Source organism: Martes martes, assembly GCF_963455335.1.
Source record: "Martes martes genome assembly, chromosome: 16".
NCBI classification, from domain to species: Eukaryota; Metazoa; Chordata; class Mammalia; order Carnivora; family Mustelidae; genus Martes; species Martes martes.
This window is the reverse complement of record NC_137904.1, coordinates 21,381,613-21,399,963: the sequence shown is the minus strand read 5'-3', so window position 1 is coordinate 21,399,963 and position 18,351 is coordinate 21,381,613. Positions and strand designations below refer to the sequence as shown.

General features: G+C 57.0%; 1 protein-coding gene across 4 annotated transcripts in view; it reads left to right on the top strand.

Moving 5' to 3' along the window:
• ABR (ABR activator of RhoGEF and GTPase) overlaps nucleotides 1-18,133 on the top strand; it is a gene marked incomplete at its 5' end in the record, with an annotated part of 172,163 nt that extends 154,030 nt beyond the window's left edge. For all 4 annotated transcript variants that reach the window (XM_080826219.1, XM_080826217.1, XM_080826216.1 and 1 more), the window contains 7 exons: nucleotides 8,978-9,037; nucleotides 9,310-9,419; nucleotides 10,075-10,214; nucleotides 11,292-11,426; nucleotides 12,355-12,460; nucleotides 14,576-14,723; nucleotides 15,414-18,133. In XM_080826219.1, the coding sequence (XP_080682345.1) occupies nucleotides 8,978-9,037; nucleotides 9,310-9,419; nucleotides 10,075-10,214; nucleotides 11,292-11,426; nucleotides 12,355-12,460; nucleotides 14,576-14,723; nucleotides 15,414-15,503 (789 nt within the window). In that variant the 3' untranslated portion in view covers nucleotides 15,504-18,133. The remainder of the gene's footprint in view (nucleotides 1-8,977; nucleotides 9,038-9,309; nucleotides 9,420-10,074; nucleotides 10,215-11,291; nucleotides 11,427-12,354; nucleotides 12,461-14,575; nucleotides 14,724-15,413) is intronic.
• Nucleotides 18,134-18,351: the final 218 nt, after the last annotated feature.

Below are 18,351 nucleotides of genomic sequence, written 5' to 3'. Positions count from 1 at the left end.
CATTCGCTGGCTGTTCGAGGCATTGAGGGTATGAGGGCTCTAGGCTATCAGATGTAGATTTGTCTTGGGCTCATTAACTTTATTTCATAATCTAGCTCCAGGCCTCAAGAAAGATCTTGAAACCTTACACAGTAGACCTGTGTCCTGCCCTGGCTGTTCCCACTCTGCCCTGCCCCTTTCCCCCTGCCCCACCCCTGTCAGCCTAATCTGGGGGGAAGGGACCCCTGTCCCTATCTTAACCATCCACATGCCCACTCATGCCCCTATAGCCATCTCTCAGCTCTAGGAAAGGGACAGTAGCCCCTCTCCCTTGGGCTGGAGACCCCTGCAGCCCGTCCATTTCCCCCTGGGCATCTGGGAGAGCTAGGACTATGACCAGGCTGGCTGGAGAGTTGGGGTGGGGCGGGGAGCAGAGCAACCTCCCGGCATTTCCCCAGCCACAAAGCTTCTCGTAGCTTCTCGCAGCACTTGCTCACTCCCTAGAGGGAGAGGACTTTACTCCTGGTGCCACATGGGTGGTCTCCTGACCACCAGTGCCCCTACTTCTCTACTTAAGCTGACTCCCAAGAGGCCTGTTCAATTCCACACAGCAGGAATCCACAACTCTGAGAGTCTGCTAGAGGTCATGGAGCTCCGTGCAAACACAGAGCCACCCACATGCGCAAATTGAATGCTGTTTTAGATAGGGTCACAGAGCTCAGCTTAGGGACCCCTGCTCTAAGTGCACCTGGCAGGGTGCTGTTTCTTTGCACCTGGGGAGGTTGGAAAGGGCATTGGCCCTCTCTGGCATCTCTGTGGTTTACAGGTGGCTTGGCCAGGCAGCCACGCTGGGCTTGGTGCCCTAGCTTTTAGATGGCCCTGGACCAGGGGGAGCTAAGCCTGCCAACCAAGGTGGTTTCCGAAAGGCCAGAGCTGCGAGAGCCCGGTGTTACAGGAGTTTCCAGAAGCAGTGAGGCCCCAGGAGGGCAGACATTTTGGAAAGAGCCCAGAAACTTCTGCAGGTGCTAGTTTGGGGGAGTTGCCAGACATTGACGAGGGAGCACAAGTCTGGAAAGGCCCAGCCCTCTGCCGAGTGGCCTTGCCAGCTGCCCAAATTGTCAGGAGCCGGTCACCAGGTACTATTTCAGCTTCTTTTTCCCAAACAGATAGTGTTAGGGACAGGAAGGGTATGTGTGCTCTGCCAGTTCGCTAGCTCCTAGAGGAACACACATTCCCCCATGTCTGGAACCTGCATGCCCATTCCCTGGGAGGACCAGAGCCAGTGCCGAATCCCAGCGAGCCTTAGATCGAGGCCTCATTGTCCTTTGTCCCTGGGGTGAGCCTAGAGAGATGGGAGGCCACCGTGAGAGCTGCCCTTGGGATTCTCCTGCAGAGAGGCCAGGAGGGCACCGTAACGCCGTGGCGATGCCTCAGCCAGGAGCTAGAACCATCTCTGTCTGGTTCAGTGATCCCTGCCAAGGCTGATGCCTCAGATGGACCCAGCCAGAGCCGTGACAGCCACAGTTCCACACCCCATCACGTGCCTGAAGCCTTCTTCATGCTCCGGCCTCCTCCGTGGGGCACCCCACCCCTTGGGCTTATGCGGCACAGGGTGCTGGAGACTCGACTGAGCTCGTAGCACTCAAGAGGCCTCCCCAAGTCTGCTGTCTTTACTGGCCATGTGACCTTGGGCAGATCTCTTCCCCTTTCTAGTTCTCTGGCATCAGGATCATGAAGGAGCTGAAGAGGATGATCTCCTAGATCCAGCTCATATGATGATGTTGGCCATGGCTCAAGATTCCTGTTCCTAAGCCTTAAACTCTTAACACACTGGGGAAGTCTGGGTGGGAGAGGTCACAGGGCTGTGCCTGGGCCCAGGCCAGCCATTCACTGGACATGGGAGAGGAGAGGTGAGCAGGAACGTGGGGCTTCTTGACCCCTGTTCCGAAGGAGCCTTGGTGGGAAGGCATTGTTCTCTCCATCCTCCACATCCCGTTTCATTCATTTGGTCCCTGAATATTGATGGGCACCTTCCCTGAATATACTGGGCACCCCAGAGGCAGAAGGCAGAGAGCCCTTAATCTCATGGAACTTTCTGTCTGTAGGAGTCAGGCAACAAATAAGATCATTTCAGGCTAGACAAGTGCTGGGAAGAACATAAACTTGGGTAATGGGCTAGAGAGTAATGGGGAGGGAGAGGCCTTGCTTGAAGAGGTAATTTTGAACTAAGACTTAAATGGTAAGAAGGATTCTGGGAGCGCCTGGGTGGCCCCAGTCGGTTGTACGTCCAACTCTTGGTTTCGGCTTGGGTCGTGATCTCAAGGTCAGATCGAGCCCTGTGTTGGGCTCCTTGCTCACACACGGTCTGCTTAAGAATCTCTCTCTCCCCCCCCCCACCCTTCTTCTCCCTTCCTCTGCACCCTTTCTGCACCCTCTCACCTTCTCTCACATAAATACATTAATTAATTAAAAAAATAGATTCTGGAAAGATCCAAGACAGTACATTCCAGGCAGAGGAACTGGCAAGGTGAAAACCCTGAGGCTGGTGGGGTGGGTGCGGCGTCTTCAGAAGCAGACAGAGGCCATGGGATGGGGAGAAGGGCACCCTATACGGAGCAGGTGGGGGCCAGCTGGGGCGGGACGTTCAGCTTCTAATGGAAGTGCGGCAGGAAGCCACGGGGAAGCTTAACCCGGGTTTTAGTGATGCTGCCGGTTTTACTGATGTTGCTGGGTTTGGAGTCCTGGCTGAGGACCAGACTCATTCTCAGCCCGTGCCGTGAGGAGCTGTTACTATCTACTCCATTTCACATATGGAAATTGAGACTCAGAGAGTGACCCAGAGTGACAGCCTGCAGGCTGCCCTGCCGGGGTGGAGGGTCAGAGCCCCGTGGGGGCCTGGGGCTGTTCCTCAGCTTCCCGGTTGTCTAGGTGCTCCTGGAGCCCGCTGGGGTTGGGGCGGGGTGCCCTGCATGGGGAGCCTTCCTGCCCGGAGTACCCAGCCCAGCACACTGTTAGAGAAATGAGCGCTTACTTCTGGTGCTGTCTAGTGAGTGCAGGGCGAGGGCTGGAGCCCACCGGGAGGCCCCTCAGAGCGGGCACGGGCAGAGGCCTCGCCAGCGCTGCTCATGCTCAAGAACAGGCTCTGTGCCCAGACTGCATTCCTGGCCTGGGCAGGGAGGATGAGGTCAGCTTCAGAGGAGGACTTGCACAACCCTCAGTGAAGCACTCTCAAGGCCAAAGGGAGGCCATGGCCGTGCTCCCCAGGCCGGCCTCCCACTCCCGACTTTGGAGGCAAGGCTGCTCTGGGCTTCCTCTGGGTTGCTTTGGGCCCAGCCAGAGTGACCCTCCCTTCTTTGCCCTGGTGCCCCCAAGATGGCCCTGAGCTGAGGCTTGGCAGCTTCCTGGCCGTTTGTCTGAGGCCTGGTTCTGGGGCGAAGTCCAGGCTGCGTGGAACAGAGAAAGCAGTGGGGTGCCGGCCGGCCCCAAGGAAGTCAGGGTCCTGGAGCCCTGGGAGGGATGCGCCCAGCTTTGGGACTAAGGACTAAAAGTGTGGCAGGCACAGGGCAGGCTGGGGCTCTGGAATGCTGAGCGAGTGCTAGGGAAGGCAGGTCACAGTGGGTGCTGTGAGGCTAACCTGACTTCAATAAAAGCCTCATTCAGAGCAGCTAAACCCTTTCCATATGTGGGCCTCTGAGAACTTCAAAGTCCAGGGGAGGGGGGGTTGGAGGAGGGGAGGCAGGATCCCGGTGTTTCGCCTACAGAGTCAGCACAAGCCCCTCGTGCAACTGCCCTGGGAGAGGGCACCTGACCCTGCAGGGTGAGGGCTGGAGGGGCCAAGCTTGCTTGGCCTAATCGTGAGGGAGCTAGCCTCTGGGAAAATGGCCTGTCCGTGGTCTCCCCTGGCCGGGCTGCTGAGCTGGAAGCCCAGCGTGGGCCTTGGCATCCCCCCCCAACCCCACCCTCCCTCTCAAGGAGTTTCTCTCTGAGCAGCCACGTTGACGGAATCCTCCCGTACCCTTCCCAAGAGGGAGGAGAGGCAGGCCTTGGCAGCTCCCTAGTCCCCCTGTTGCCAGCCTTCCCATGCCTCTCACGCCTGTGGTCTGTCCCAATGACAGACTGGGTTTGGTGTCCCAAGGGGACCCAGCCCAGAGTATATGGACATACTCGGGGAAGAGCAGGAAAAAGCCAGCCCAGTACCACCACCCTGGCCACTGGCCTGGGAGCCCCGGGGGCTTAGGGCCTGGTCTCTACAGCCCCACACTCAGCCTCTGGCAGGCACCCCCATAAACACGGCCAGCCATCTCTGCCTTCCCTTCAGCACCCCGTTCACCTCTGAGGGCGACAGCTCCAGCACACTGGATTTCTTGCCCTCGTTGTTAAGCACTTTGTTTTTATTAGCCCTAGAAACTACTCTGGCTTTGAGAGAAGTCCATGCCACCTCCCCGGTCAGGCCCAGGACGCCAGGTCCCGGATTCAGGAAGCCAGGCCCACAGGGATGGGAGGTCAGGGGTCAGTGGGCTCCTGGGGGCCTCAGGCCTGCACTGGGGAAATGAGAGAGTGAGGTTCTGAGGGAAGGGACCCAGTGCCAAGAGGCTTTTGGGGGAGGGAGGGGAAGCGGAGGCCTGGGAGCCCCAGTGTTACGTCCCGAAGTAATGCACTGCGGCCTGCTTTGTGTTTCCCTGACCACTGGGACCGTAGCTGCCCATAGACGGGGCGGTGCCACCACGGGCCCGTGTGAGCACATGTGGGAAGGGCAGTGGCCAAAATCACCAGAAGGCTTTCAGGCAAGCTGCGTGGCTGCAGGAGTACAGGGCAGAGGGAAGGCTGTGGCTCTCCCTCGGAAGGACCCAGGTTTGACCATGGACCGTGTCATCTACGCCGGGGAGCGAGAATGGGGACCCCAGACTCACTGGTGCCTCGGAAACCCCAGGCACCAGGAGGTGGCCATGAACAGCCTTCGAGCCAGAGGGAAGGAGATGCACTGGTGACAAATAGGCTGGGAGGAAGGATGTAGGCCTAAGGACTCCTCAGGACTTTCCTGAAGGAACGAGGTGCCCCCACTGGCCTGCGAGGCCACTGGGCTTTCCTGTCCTTGACACGAGGCTGGGGAAGCGCTCTGAGAGCCTGCGTCTCCATCTCCTTCCGTGGCCTCAGGATTTCGTTGCAGACACTGGGCGGTTCTCTTGTGGACATCAGTCCCTGAGGTCAGCTGTGTCTCCTTGGCAGAGGGCTGAACGTGCAGCCATGACCTGACCGAGTCTAAAGGCGAAGGCAGACAGAACATAACAGAGCCACTCCTGACGGCGGGCAGTGTGTGGCCCACCTAGAACTTTCTCTAGGATGTCCTATGGCTCCTTTCTGTCTCCTGCCCGTGCCCCACCTTGAGGAAGACCCAGCTGTGTGTGTCTTACCTGTGGGGTGAAGGAGGGGCCCCCTGGGGGTCTCCCCCAGCCTGGCCCTTCGCAGCCCCATCTGTCTGCCTCCCTTGTGCAATCTGGCCTGGCCTCGGTACCCACTGCCCCGGGCGGGGGGTTGGCACCTATCTGCTGGGACTCAGAGGTCAGCGGTCAGGTGCTCTATCCACTGACATCCTGGGGGCTGGCTCTTCCACCCCCGGCACTAATCTAATCAGGAAATAGCAGAGTCCACATTTCCCAGGGGTTATAAATAGCCACAGCCGCACAGGCAGCATCATTTCTCTGGAAAATGTGCCATGTCCCTCTCCACTCCTCGCCCTCCCTTCTCTGTATTTAAGTGACGTCCTGAAAATAGCCTTGGTTTCTGGAGGCTGCTGGTCTGCTGGGAGACAGATCTTCATGGCCGGGGCACGAGGGGCTAGGCAGGCCTCCCTCAAGCACCCACTAGGGGGATCTGGGAGACGGCAGTGGGGGAGACTCACGGTAAAACACAGAAGTGCCACCTTCCTCAGCCCTGGCCTCAGACCGATGGGAGGGTGCCAGCCGGCTGCAGAGGGACAGCGTCTCAGTGTGGCAGGAAGCGTCTCACCTCCTAGATAGTGGCATTGGGCAAGTTCCTTAGTCTCGTTAAGCCTCAGTGTTCTCGTCTGTAAATGGGAGTGTGAAAAGGCTAGACCTCACAGCCTTGTTACCATGTACCTTGTTACCATGATTGAGATAACCTATGTGAAAGGTTTGTCTTCACGCCGGACTCCTCGGAAATGCTCAGAATACATTAGTTCTGGGATTATAAGGTGGTATGGGTGCCCCAGTGAGGAAGTTGAAATTCAGGGAAGTTTAAGTGACTTGCCCAAATTCACACAGTTGAGTGGAAGAGTGGACATTTGGACCTACATAGGCCTGAGTCTCAATCCCTGCCCTTCCCCACTTGGCTGTGCCCAGACGCCACTCCAGGACCTGGGGAGGGACCCCTGGCTTAGGCCATGGCGGCTACTAGGAGGCACCAGGTCTCGGGAGGGGGGTTAGGTGAAGGGGTGCCTAAGGGACAGTCCGTGCCACAGACCTGGTGAGGTTTTGGGACAGAAAAAGTTTCAGGAGAGGGATATTTCAGGGGCTTCCTTTGGGACCCTTGGGACACTTGGCCCCAAGGCTTCTGGAATAGTGAGCCTGGACCACAGCCAGGCTGGTGAGTCCCATGTGCTTCCCTTGTGTGCAGAAGAGGCTCTGGGGCAGAGTGGGGCACATGGGGTTACTGGATCCCGTCCACACTGCTCTCCCTCGGTGTCTTCCTCAATTGCACCCTTCGTCTGGGCAGGGAAGCGACTCCTGGAGGCTGGGCCTAGGCCAAATGCAGACCCCAGAGCCCCCTGCCACCCATGCCCAGCGGGTGTGCGGATGGAAGGTGCAAAAGGACTTAGCTCAAGCTGGAGGAAGCCCCAGGGCCCAACCCACCCTGGGCTGACCAGACCCTGCTCCTCCGTGCTGTGGGCCTGCTGGAACAATGGTGTTCACACTGTGGTGCACGCGTTCTGGGCAGCGTAGGGGTTGGGGGGGTTGGGAAGCCCCAGAGGCTTCCCAGGGAGTACATGGGCAGGGAGTTTCCAGAGAATCGGTCTGCAGACTGCCAACTCCCATAGGTGCCACGGCTGCAAGCGATGTGCCTGAGAAGGGCTTTCTGCCTTCAGCTCCCTTCCTCTGCGGGGGAGCCCAAGGCTCGCTGTGGAACATGGCCCCAGGGCGCCAGTGCCTCCTGCTTGCCGACAGCAGGGCCTCTTGAAATGTGGGGGTGGGTGTGGGTGTGGAAAAGGTAGAAGATGCTGATGGCCGAGTTCCAAATCCGTTCATGAGTCAGGTGCTTTTCAGTTCTTTGCTTTCCACAAAACTGAGAGATCATTTAAAATAAATTTTGCTGGGGGTGCCTGGGTGGCTTAGTAGGTTAAGCATCTGCGTTTGGCTTAGGTCATGATCCCAGGGTCCTAGAATCGAGCCCTGCATTGGGCTCCCTGCTCAGCAGGGAGACTGCTTCTCCCTCTGACTGCCGCTCCTCCAATTGTGTGCTCTCTCTCCCAGCCAGATAAATAAATAAAATCTTTTTAAAAAATAAATAAATTTTGCTAATCGGTATTTATGCAATTTAAGGCAAACGAGAAGGAAAGAGTTCCGAGAATCCCGTAACATTGCTATAATAAGACAGCCCCATCTAGTTAACTTACAGGAACAAGATGTTTCACCCTCTACATGTTTAAAAGCAAAACCAGGGGCACCCGCCTGGCTCAGGTGATGGAGCCTGTGATTCGGGGTCATGAGTTTGAGCCCCACATCGGGTGTAGAGATTTCTCAGAAAATAACCAACTTTAAAAAAAAAACAAACCAGGGGCGCCCGGGTGGCTCAGTGGGTTAAGCCTCTGCCTTCGGCTCAGGTCATGATCTCAGGGTCCTGGGATCGAGCCCCCGCATCAGGCTCTCTGCTCACCATGGAGCCTGCTTCTCCCCCCCTCCTCTCTGCCTGCCTCTCTGCCTACTTGTGATCTCTGTCTGTCAAATAAATAAATAAAATCTTTAAAAAAAAAAAAAAAACCAGCAACCCACAAGCATAGTGAGGCTGCACCCAGTTCTACCCTAGCAAAAAAAACCACACGAATTAAAACAGAAAAAGTGTTCTGTCCACCTCGTGAAGAGACATAAGTCCTCCAAAGTGGTACCTTGCTACTGAATATTTATTAATACTTATTTGTAACATGCTGGTTAGTGTTTTTATTGCGTGCTGTCAGTCGCTGTAGTAACTCAAACATGTCTTGAATATTTGGACCCTTGTGGTCTCAGGAAGTGTTTCATTGCCATTTGTACAGATATTTTTTTTTAAGATTTTTTTTTTTTAATCTGCTTGGGAGGATAGGCAGATTCTTTAAGATTTTGTGGGTTTTTTTGAGATTTTATTTATGTATTTGTCAGAGAGAGAGCATGCACACAAAAGCAGGGGGAGAGGCAGGTAGAGAGAGCAGTAAACGCCCACTAAGCAAGGAGCCCAGCGCCCACCCCACGATTATGACCTAAGCCGAAGGCTGATGCTTAACCAACAGAGCCACCCAGGTACCCCTATACAGATATTTTTGTTAAAGCAAAATTTAATAGGGTGATGAATAAAACCCTTAAGATAGAAAAATACAAACTAGGACAAAATTCTTTGGGAGAAAAAAGAAACAATGCAGGGTGTCTGCAAGGGAAAGGAGAGCTTGTATTTTCCCCATGAATGATGGTGGGTAGCAGATCGCTGTGGTAATTGGATCCCACTGAATACATTGAAAAGAATGATGTCACAGTTTTCCTTTAAGATGTAAATATTTACATTGTCCTGGAAGCTATAGCCTTTGCAACTCTTTAAACTTGCTTTGGAAATATTCAGATGTCAAGTCGCAGATGTGCTGGGAGGTGCATAATTTTTCAAAATCATTGTGTGGGTGCGCAAGGAAATACAGTCTGCAGGCCACTGAATCAGAGGAGCAGAGTTCTGTCCCGTCCCCTGTGAGGGATGCCTCCTCTGCTCTCCCCATCTCATGTTCTCTTTCTTCCTTTCTCTGCAGTTGGATCCCCAGACTGTGGAGACCAAGAACTGGCACACAGATGTGATTGAGATGAACGGGGTGAGCTGGGGAGACAGGAAATGTCCGCATAGTGGGCGGGCCCCTGGCTGCTGTCCTCAGGGGTGCTGTCTTGCCCCCTGTCCCCTCAACCCAGCCCCTCTCCCGTCCCCTGTGCCCGCACCCTTCCCACTCCCACCCTGTAGGTGTTGCAGGGAGCCCTGGGTGGGAGAGGCAGCACTGGTCGGCCGTGCTGGGGAGGGGACCCATGTTTCGGAGGCCCTCCTCAGGCCCTCATACCCTGGGGGATTTGTGCCTGCCTCACCCCCAACCAGATCAAAGTGGAATTCTCCATGAAGTTCACCAGCCGGGATATGAGCCTGAAGAGGACCCCGTCGAAAAAGCAGACTGGTGTCTTTGGCGTGAAGATCAGCGTAGTGACTAAGTAGGTCCCCCTGGGGCATGTGAGTGGTGGCATTAGCACCCGGGGTCCCTCCCTGGACCCCTCGCGAGTCACCCCCCCGGCTCCGTAGTCAGGGATGGCCAGTTTGGAGAGGCCCAAAGTGGCCCGCAGATGTAGGCCTCCATCTCACACATGCTTCAGAAGTCAGCAAGCCCGCATTAAAAACCAGAAGATGACCTGTGAGCATCCTGGGCCGTCAGCTTCTTGTGGTCAGTGAGATACTCTGATGACATAGGCGCACATTGAGGTTTGGCCACGACCAGAGGGAATCCAGGAGGAGCTGCCCCTCCACTCCCCACCACCCCCTCCATGGCCTGGGTCTCCAGGACCTCAGCCACCTCCCTCAGGGGCCTACGGCTCAGCCCCACATAGCATTTGAAGCTGAGATCTGCCTTCTAAGGAACATTCTTGTCTCAGCATCTTTGCACTTGTCTCCCAAACCACCTCCTGCCTCTGTCCCTTTCCTGCAGCAGGCCAGCCTTGGGCTGCTTGGGTAGGGTGGGGTGGCATGGCCTCTTAGTCCTCTCTGCAGCCCCAATCCTGACACCAGAGGCCCGGGTGTGTGGGGGAAGTGGAGGCTTGGAGTAGCCAGGGAGGGGAGGCCCTCTGCCCCCCCCTCACAGCCCCTTCCCACTAGGCGGGAGCGCTCCAAGGTACCCTACATCGTGCGGCAGTGTGTGGAGGAGGTGGAGAAGCGGGGCATCGAGGAGGTCGGCATCTACCGGATATCAGGGGTGGCCACGGACATCCAGGCACTGAAGGCCGCCTTTGATGCCAGTGAGTGTGGGAGGCCCGGGCATTGGTGGGGAGAGGGCGCTCTTAGGGGCCCAGCAGGCTGCTCTGGGAGCCCAGGAGCACCAGAGGCCTTTCTCCACAGAGAGGCCCCAAGTCACCGATGGTGGAAGAGCCTTGTTCTGTGAACCACAGTCCCATGTGGCGTGCGGTGGGCCATCTCTGAGTCTGATGCAGGGACTCTGCCTGTGTTTGCTCATGTAAACACCCCCCCCCGCCCCCAGTCTCTTATCCACTGTTGCAGATGAGGAATGGAGGCTCAGAGAGGCCAAGTCACTTGCTCAGCATTGCTCAGCTTGTAGGTTTTGAGCCTTCTTTCAACTCAGATCTTTCTTATTCCAGTGTTTCTGGCTTTCTTGCTAGCTCTGTGGTGCCTGGGGGACTGGAAGGAAACAGAAGGGCTTTGAACCTGGGCTGGCTGGCTTGGGCTCCCCTCTGCTGTCTCCAGAGCCCTGAACAAGGGCCCTTTGGGAGGAGCACTGCTGTCTCCCTCTGTAAATTCCTCTGTGGTGGGGGCTGCCCTCTCTGGTTCTTTCCCCCATCATGCGAGTTTGTGCTATGATAGCCAGGAAGCCTGAATTGGGCAGGCAGTGCTAATATCAAGGGAGCCGAGGGAGGGGCTTGTGTTCAGGAAGCCTGGGGTGAGGGGCTGGGGATGTGCTGGCAACGCATACGGGTCCTCTGTGCAACCTAGAAGCTGAGGCTTTGTCGGAACATGATTTTTCATGTAAAAAATGTGCAGAGCCTTCCAGAGAGAGGCTTAGCGGTGGGGAGGTTCCAGAGAGGGTGTCTGCCATGTGGTGTGAGGACTCTGCAGGACTCTGGATGGAGAACGGGGCTCCCCTCCCCCGATGGGGCTGAGTCACACACCACCTGTGGGCGCTGTACCTACTTCCTGCCTTTCCTGGCAAGACCAGGGCAGAGATGGAGTGGGTGGGGGCTTCCCCAGCTGTGTGGTGTGGGATGGAGCAGGGCCCACCACCCCACCCCTGCCTAGCTGGGGACTGCGTGGAAGAGGGGAGCTCGGGTGGGTGCACTCCCGATTGTCCACATCCTCTGCAGATAACAAGGACATCCTGCTGATGCTGAGTGACATGGACATCAATGCCATTGCTGGCACCCTGAAGCTCTACTTCCGGGAGCTGCCCGAACCCCTCCTCACAGACCGACTCTACCCAGCCTTCATGGAGGGCATCGGTGAGGCTTTGGGGCACCGAGGGTCTGACCGAGCCGGCCCTTCCTGACAGCAAAGAGCGGGAGACCCGTGGCTCCCCTTGCTTGTGGATCTACCCAGTGCTCTGGGACGGCATGGCTGAGTGGCCCAGAGAGTGGGGTTTGACCCACTGGGGCCTGAGGCAGAGCCTGGACCCTCTCTTGCCTGCCTTTCTCCCCTCTTGTCTCCGTGGGCTGCTCTCTGTGCTTCCTCCCCAAATACTGACCTCCTTGCTTGGAAAGCCAAGCATCCAGGGAAATGTGCCCTGAGGTGGCCAGGGCCAGCGTCCCGAGCCAAAGCCAAGCCTGGCTGGAGTGTACCAGAGCTGGCTGGAACCCAGCCTTCCAGAGGAGCACTCTCTCGCTCCCACTGATGCCCTGGGCAGCGATGAAGCTGAGGGCCTCGGCCAGCGGGGCGCCTGGACACCTCCTTCCTGCCTCCCCCTTTTCTCCCTGCTGTCTCCTCCAGGGGCAGGTCAGGGCTTCAGCCACCACAGAAGTGAGGAACCCCGTGGAAGGCTGTCCATTGCCTGCTCTAGCATCAGAGGCAGTTGAAAGAGGAAACATTCAAAGCAGTGTTCTCATTGCCTTAAACTTAGCCTCCTAGACCAGGGACAGGCTATGGCCAGAGCTGTGAAGGCACATGCCGGAGGGGCGGGAGGGCACTCAATCCCAGCCAGCGTGCTTCCTGACTGAGCTTTGGGTGGGGGCTTCCACAGGAACCAGCTCTTCATAGCTCACCCTTGGGAAGATACCAGGCCCTTCCTTCCCTACAGGGTCTGCTCCCCTCACCCCTGCAACCTGGGCTTTCCCTCAGGGTCCCACAGCCTCCGGACCCTGGGAGGGCACTGGCTCGGGCCTCCCCACCCAGGAGCTGAGCCTCAGCCTTGCCCCGCTCTCCCCCCATCCACAGCCCTGTCGGACCCTGCTGCCAAGGAAAACTGCATGATGCACTTACTCCGCACTCTGCCCGACCCCAACCTCATTACCTTCCTCTTCCTGCTGGAACACTTGAAAAGGTAACAACTCGGGCTGGCCGGGGGAGGGGGCAGGGAGCCCAGGGCAGGCCCCTCCCTGCTGGGGAGGCCAATTTTGTGGGGGGATCCACCTCCTTGGCTCTTCCTCTTAGGCGCTGGCTTCTGCTGGGTCACCCATCACAGGGTGAGAGTTTGCTTTTCAAACTCTCGCCTCCAAATTCTTCTGTTTTCAGAAATATCGGGGTCCTAATAGCAACCTCCCATATCGGCAGGGCCAGAGCCAAGGACTGTCGATGGCTTTTGCAGTCCATGGTCATTCAGTCCACTTGCCAGTTGTAAAGGGAAGGCTGCAAGCAGTAGTATGCATGTCGTTCTGTTCTGTTACACACGGTCATGTGTCCTGGGTTGTAACAGGAAGTGTGTTCGTCGTGGGTCACGGTCAAAAGTTTGCAACCCGCTGGTCTTGACCTATACCTCATCTAACAGGGAACCTGAGCCCCGGCACAGGAGGAGTTTGATTGGGGTTGGCAACAGCTCTGTCCTCGGAAGGCACATGTCCCCAGTCCTAAGCTAAGTCCCCTCCCATCTTCTCCCCGACACCTTCTGTCATGGGGTCCAACCGAGAGCTGCTCAAGCTGATGCCTGCAGCCAAGCTCAGAACTGAAACCAGCCCTTCCAGGGTCCTCGTCACTCGCCTTTGAGCCCCAGCACCAGTCCGGGTGTAAATGGAGAGGAAAACTTTCCTGGTGTCCCTTCAATCCGCTTGCCACCCAGGAGCCCCCTGAGTTGGAGGCCACATGGTGGACCCGCTCCTCCCGGAGCCAGGTTCTCACTCTTGGGCCCGGGCTCCGGGCTATGGCTCAGCCAGGCCAGCTCTGGAGGGCCAGTGGAGACCTGGAAATGCCTGGGGCTGCTGTCTTGTTTTTCCCATCATGAGACATTTTCCCTCTGGTTTGGCCAGAACTGAAGCCCCAACCGGTTCCCATAGTTTGGCGAGCACTGTGGGGAGGACACACAGAGGAGGAGTGGGAGGGGAAAATTCATTAGGTTTCCCACCCTGGGAACTGGGCACAGTCTGTTCCCACATCTGGGCCCCTGGCTGGTGTGTGTGTGTGCGTGTGTGCGTGTGTGTGTGTAGAGGGGGACTTGGCCAGTTCCAAGCTGCCTCCTGGCATGGCAGTGTCTGCCCATCTCCAACGCAGTCAGCATGCACATCCGTGTAGTTGGGAGTGGGGGGTGCTGCTCGGGGTGAGTGCTCTTAACCCTAGAAACATTTCCTAGGCCTGAGGAAGGCCCAGGGCCTCTGTGACATGTTGGGTGGTACTGGGTCCGCCTGGACGCCAGCCACAGATGGCAGCCCCTGCTGTCACTCAGGGGAAATATCTACTGAGCATGTGGCCTATTACGCAAGAGAAGCAGAGAAAGATCCACAGGGAGGTAACTCTGGGGTCCCGGGAGGAAGACCCTTCTGGAAAAGTGCAGAATAGCCCCCAGGCTCCATCTGGGGTTAGGGTCGTCCTGCGTCAGCACAGCGGGCGGAGCCTTAGGTCTAGTTAAGGACTGCTACTGGATTTCCGGCCCCCTCCCCTGCCACCCCCCCCATTAGACTCGCCCCACCCCCCACTCCAGGCCACTTGGGGCAGCTTGGCTGACCCGGGGGAGCACGGGCTCTGGAGGCAGACTGCGTGGGGTCAGATCCCAGCTCTGTCACTGGCTAGCTGTGTGGCCTCAGGCAAACCATGTCACACCTCTGTTCTTTGGTGTCTTGTCTGTACGGTGGTAATGATAATGACCTCCCCATGGGGCTATGATGAGCAGGAGCTCCTGCAGGGAAAGTTCTTGAGTTAGGAATGACATCATCCTTAAGGGGAAGGAGTTGGGAGTAGGTCCTTCTGGCTTTGGCTATTTACCATCAAGGGATGGCCCTGGGAGCTAGGAATCTAATAGAGGAATGTCCTGGGACATAGCTGGAGACTTGGTCCCTTGGCTTAGTCCCTCCCTACCAAGAGGTCTCTACCCTCAGAGGAGAGAGAGGCTAGTACCTACCTTCTGGGAATCCTTTGAGGAGTTCTTATAGTTAAGGCCAAGCATCTGGAGCTCCGAATGGCTGCTGAGAAATGACTTTTTTTTTCCCTTCCCTTCCCCTACCCCTTCCAGGGTTGCTGAGAAGGAACCCATCAACAAAATGTCCCTTCACAACCTGGCTACTGTGTTTGGCCCCACGTTACTGAGACCCTCAGAAGTGGAGAGCAAAGCACACCTCACGTCGGCCGCAGACATCTGGTCCCATGATGTCATGGCACAGGTACCAGCGGCAGGGTCCGGGCCTGTGGCTGGTCGCGTTGTGCAGTGGGCTTCCCATAGGGACGGAGAGAGAACAGCTCGGAGTCCCCCAGCCCAGCCCAGCCCTGCTGAGCAGCTGGGTGGGCAGTCAGTAGGATGTCACCAGGGAGGCAGGGCTCTGGACAGTCCTCCCTCCGAGTCCAAAACAAAAGGCGTGAGCCTAGACCAGGGGCCCAAGGAACACATGTCCTGGCACTGACTGCAATACTGGGAGTGCCTCAGTCTTGGACAGCAAGCTCAGGGGCCCAGGAGACCTCTGGGGGCCTTGTCCTCCCCTGTGGAAGCTCTAAGATTGCTTCCAGGGTGAGGAAGCTTCTCTGAAATCTGTCCCTACAAGATCCGGGTCAGAGTCCAGTCTGGAGGCAGGGCCCGCCCAGCCAAAGCCAACCTCTGGAGCAGGTCGATGGAGGTTGGGGAAGCGGCCCCAGGCTGCCCAAGCCTCCGTCCCACGGTGTCCTCTACTGGTGCCCACTGGCACACACACCCGGGCTGCCACGGGGTAGAGGGGGGAGGCAAAGCGGCCTGAGATGGCCTGAGAGCAGGTAGGGGGTGGCACAGAGGGGACCCCAGCCCCGGGACTGCTAGTTCTCGCCCAATCAGAGGAGGGCCAGGAGGCCAGGGAGCCCTGCTGAGTCTTCCTGTCCCCTCACAGGTCCAGGTCCTCCTCTACTACCTGCAGCACCCCCCCATTTCCTTCGCAGAACTGAAGCGGAACACACTGTACTTCTCCACCGACGTGTAGCCCAAGGTGGGAACCGCTGCGGGGGTGGGGGCGGCCCAGGCCAGCCTCTCTGGCCAGGGGACCCAACACAGACTTGAAAGACTCCAATAGAAAACTCCCACACCCAGCACTCTATAGACTCCAAGGGACGCAGATTTCCAAGAACTGGAATACTTGCATCTTCCGTGCCACCTTGTACAAAGCCAGCTGCCCCAGCCCCCAGCCTCACCGCCGTGCGCCCCGGGCCCTGCCCTCTGTCCCTCTAGTTGTGTCTCCTGCCCCGTGCCTGGGGGATTGTTTCCTGTCTGTCACGCAGAAATGGTAGTGACCGACCCAGTATGGGCATACGGACTGCCTGCATTGTTCTTTCATTTCCTCCAGCACTTTCTTCTCCCCCCACCCCCACCACCAGTCCAGTCCAAGGGCTTTTATTTTGCGCTGTGTAACTCTGGCCAGCTTATCCTCTCCTGGCCCTGCTCCCAGATTGCAGTCTCCGGGCAGTGTCCCCTCGGTTTGCCTCCACCCTCCCCTTCCTCCCGGCCTGCCCACATGCATGTGCAGCCTTGGTTTTCACTCCATCACTCTGAAACTTGAGGCAGCCCTGGGCAGTGGTGGCAGCAGTGGTCCGTCCAAGGCTGTGCTTGCTGCCTCTCCTCCCGGGCCTCCCCCCACCCCCAACCCCGTCCTCCGCCTGTGGAAGCACACCTGCTTGGCCTTGCTGCCTGTGCAAATGTTGGACAGGGAGACAGCCGCACACGAGTCCTCAGCTTAGCACAGAGCTAGAGAGCCGATCTCTGCAATTTCCACCTGACAATCTCCATTTCTGGGGTTTATCTGTTCGATCTCCCACCTCCTAGTGAGGCATCTTTGACTGTTTCTTCTGCTTTTCAGTTCCTTCTCCCCTGGTGTTCTATTTCCTTTGAGTGGCAAGACTTACAAGTGACCTGATATCAAGAGAGCCAGAGGGTCAGGAATCAGGGGAGGCAGGAGAGTCCGGCCGCTGAGCAAATGGGACAGGTGGAACATTCCGAGGAGTGCCACGGAGCACTGGGGGCCCAGATTTGGGGGGAAGCGGCTCTCAGCAGGAAAACATTATAGTGGCTTTGTTAGGGGAGCCAGGTCTCTTGGATGGCAGCGAATATGGCTGAAGCAGGTGTCCAGAAACAGGCAGGCTCCGTCTAAGAGGCAGCCCTTCCTGACACCTCGCCTACCCTGCGGTGCCTTTGCCTTAGACTGTACAGTCCTCCGCAGCCACGCACTGCCACAGGGTGGCCCCCACAGCCATGCGTGCTCTGGGGCCTGGCAGAGACAGGCGCCGTCCCCAGTAGCCAGCCCCCATGGTGCTGCCTCCCCACCCGCAGCTTCCAGATGCGGCCTTTGGGGGAGCTCTAGGAAACTCTAGAAGTTGGGGAGTCACAGGCACCTGCCTCTCTTAGGGGCTGGGTTTTGCTAGGGATGTTCATTGTCTACACTCTGCTCTGGAGTAGAGGATTGGCAGGTTCTAGTCCCAGTGCTGAGCCCCACTTCTCTGTACCAGAACGGAATGGGAAGGATCCTCCCAGTGCAGTTTCCTCCTGTCTGAGCAGTAGCTGCCAGCACAGGGCAGTTGGCCCCGGGAGAACAAACACTCCCGGGTGGCGGGGGCTTGGGCACATGGCTTTCTGGCTCTCCTAGGTGGCAGAGAGCAGACTCTAGGGCCTCAGAATTGGAGAGAACAGCTCCTTTAGCTTGTGCTCAGGGCTACGTTTCAAAGAATGGTTTGCTGGCCCTGAAGCCATAGCACTGGCTCAGGAGACACGGGGTCCTTTCATGTGTTTACACCTGTGGCCCAGTCTTGGGCAGAACGGTACACATTCTGTGCACATCAGAGGAAAGAAATGCCTAAGAGGAGGGAAACGATTCTGATCACGTAGCTGCCTGTGAGCGGCTTAGCAAGGAGCCCCACGCCCTGGGACAGGAGGTGGAGAAAGACCACCACTTGGGTCAAACATCCCAGTGTATGATCCTCCCTGGAGTCTGTGCCCAGCACTCAGGAGTTGGTGTGTGGCATCTTGCTTCCAGAGCCATTGATGGGAGTGACCTGGAGGCCTAGCTACAGCTAGTTATAGCCCCAAACGGGTGCCTCCCACCTCCCCCAAATGAGGGGCTTGCTTCTCGGAATCAGGTAGCTACCACAGCCCCCAAGCTTGCTTAGGGAGGAAGGCTGGAGGGGCTGAGAAATGCAAAAGGCTCCGAATATTTATAAATTCCACCCCTAGGGTGGGAAAGGGCAGGTACCAGACAAGGACTAAGCTGCACCAAGGAAGGAGCCCATCCATGGGTTCTCCCAAGAGTCAGGGACTATGCAGCCCAGCACCCCTGGCCCCTATGCCCAGTAGGGCAGGCTGTGCCAACAGGAGCCCAGCAGACAGGCCACAGGAGTGCCGGGATGCCTGTCCCTGCTGGCAATGGCTGTGGGCTGCCAGTTTTTGCTGATACAGGTAGGATGGGAACCTTTATTAATATCTGAGTTTAATAAGTTGGTAAGGATATATTTTTTTTGTCTATGTTCTGTTTCAACTTATGTAGATTATTATAAATTGATGTAAACCACGTGAGAGGAAAATGTTAATAAAAAAAAAATGCAAAGCCCCAACATTTGCACACAACTCAGCCCTGTGGTGTGGACATTTGTATACTCAGTAGTCCAGGGAAGACCACCAATCTAAATATTTAACTCTTCCAGCTGTATCCACATGTGTTTCCAGGAATCTGTGCACCTAGTTAACTTCCCCTGAGCTTCCCTTCACCCTGTGGGGACTGTGGCAGTTTGGGGGTGGGGGTGAGCCCCCTCCTTGTGGTTCATAGTGGCCTCCAAGTCAGGCACCAG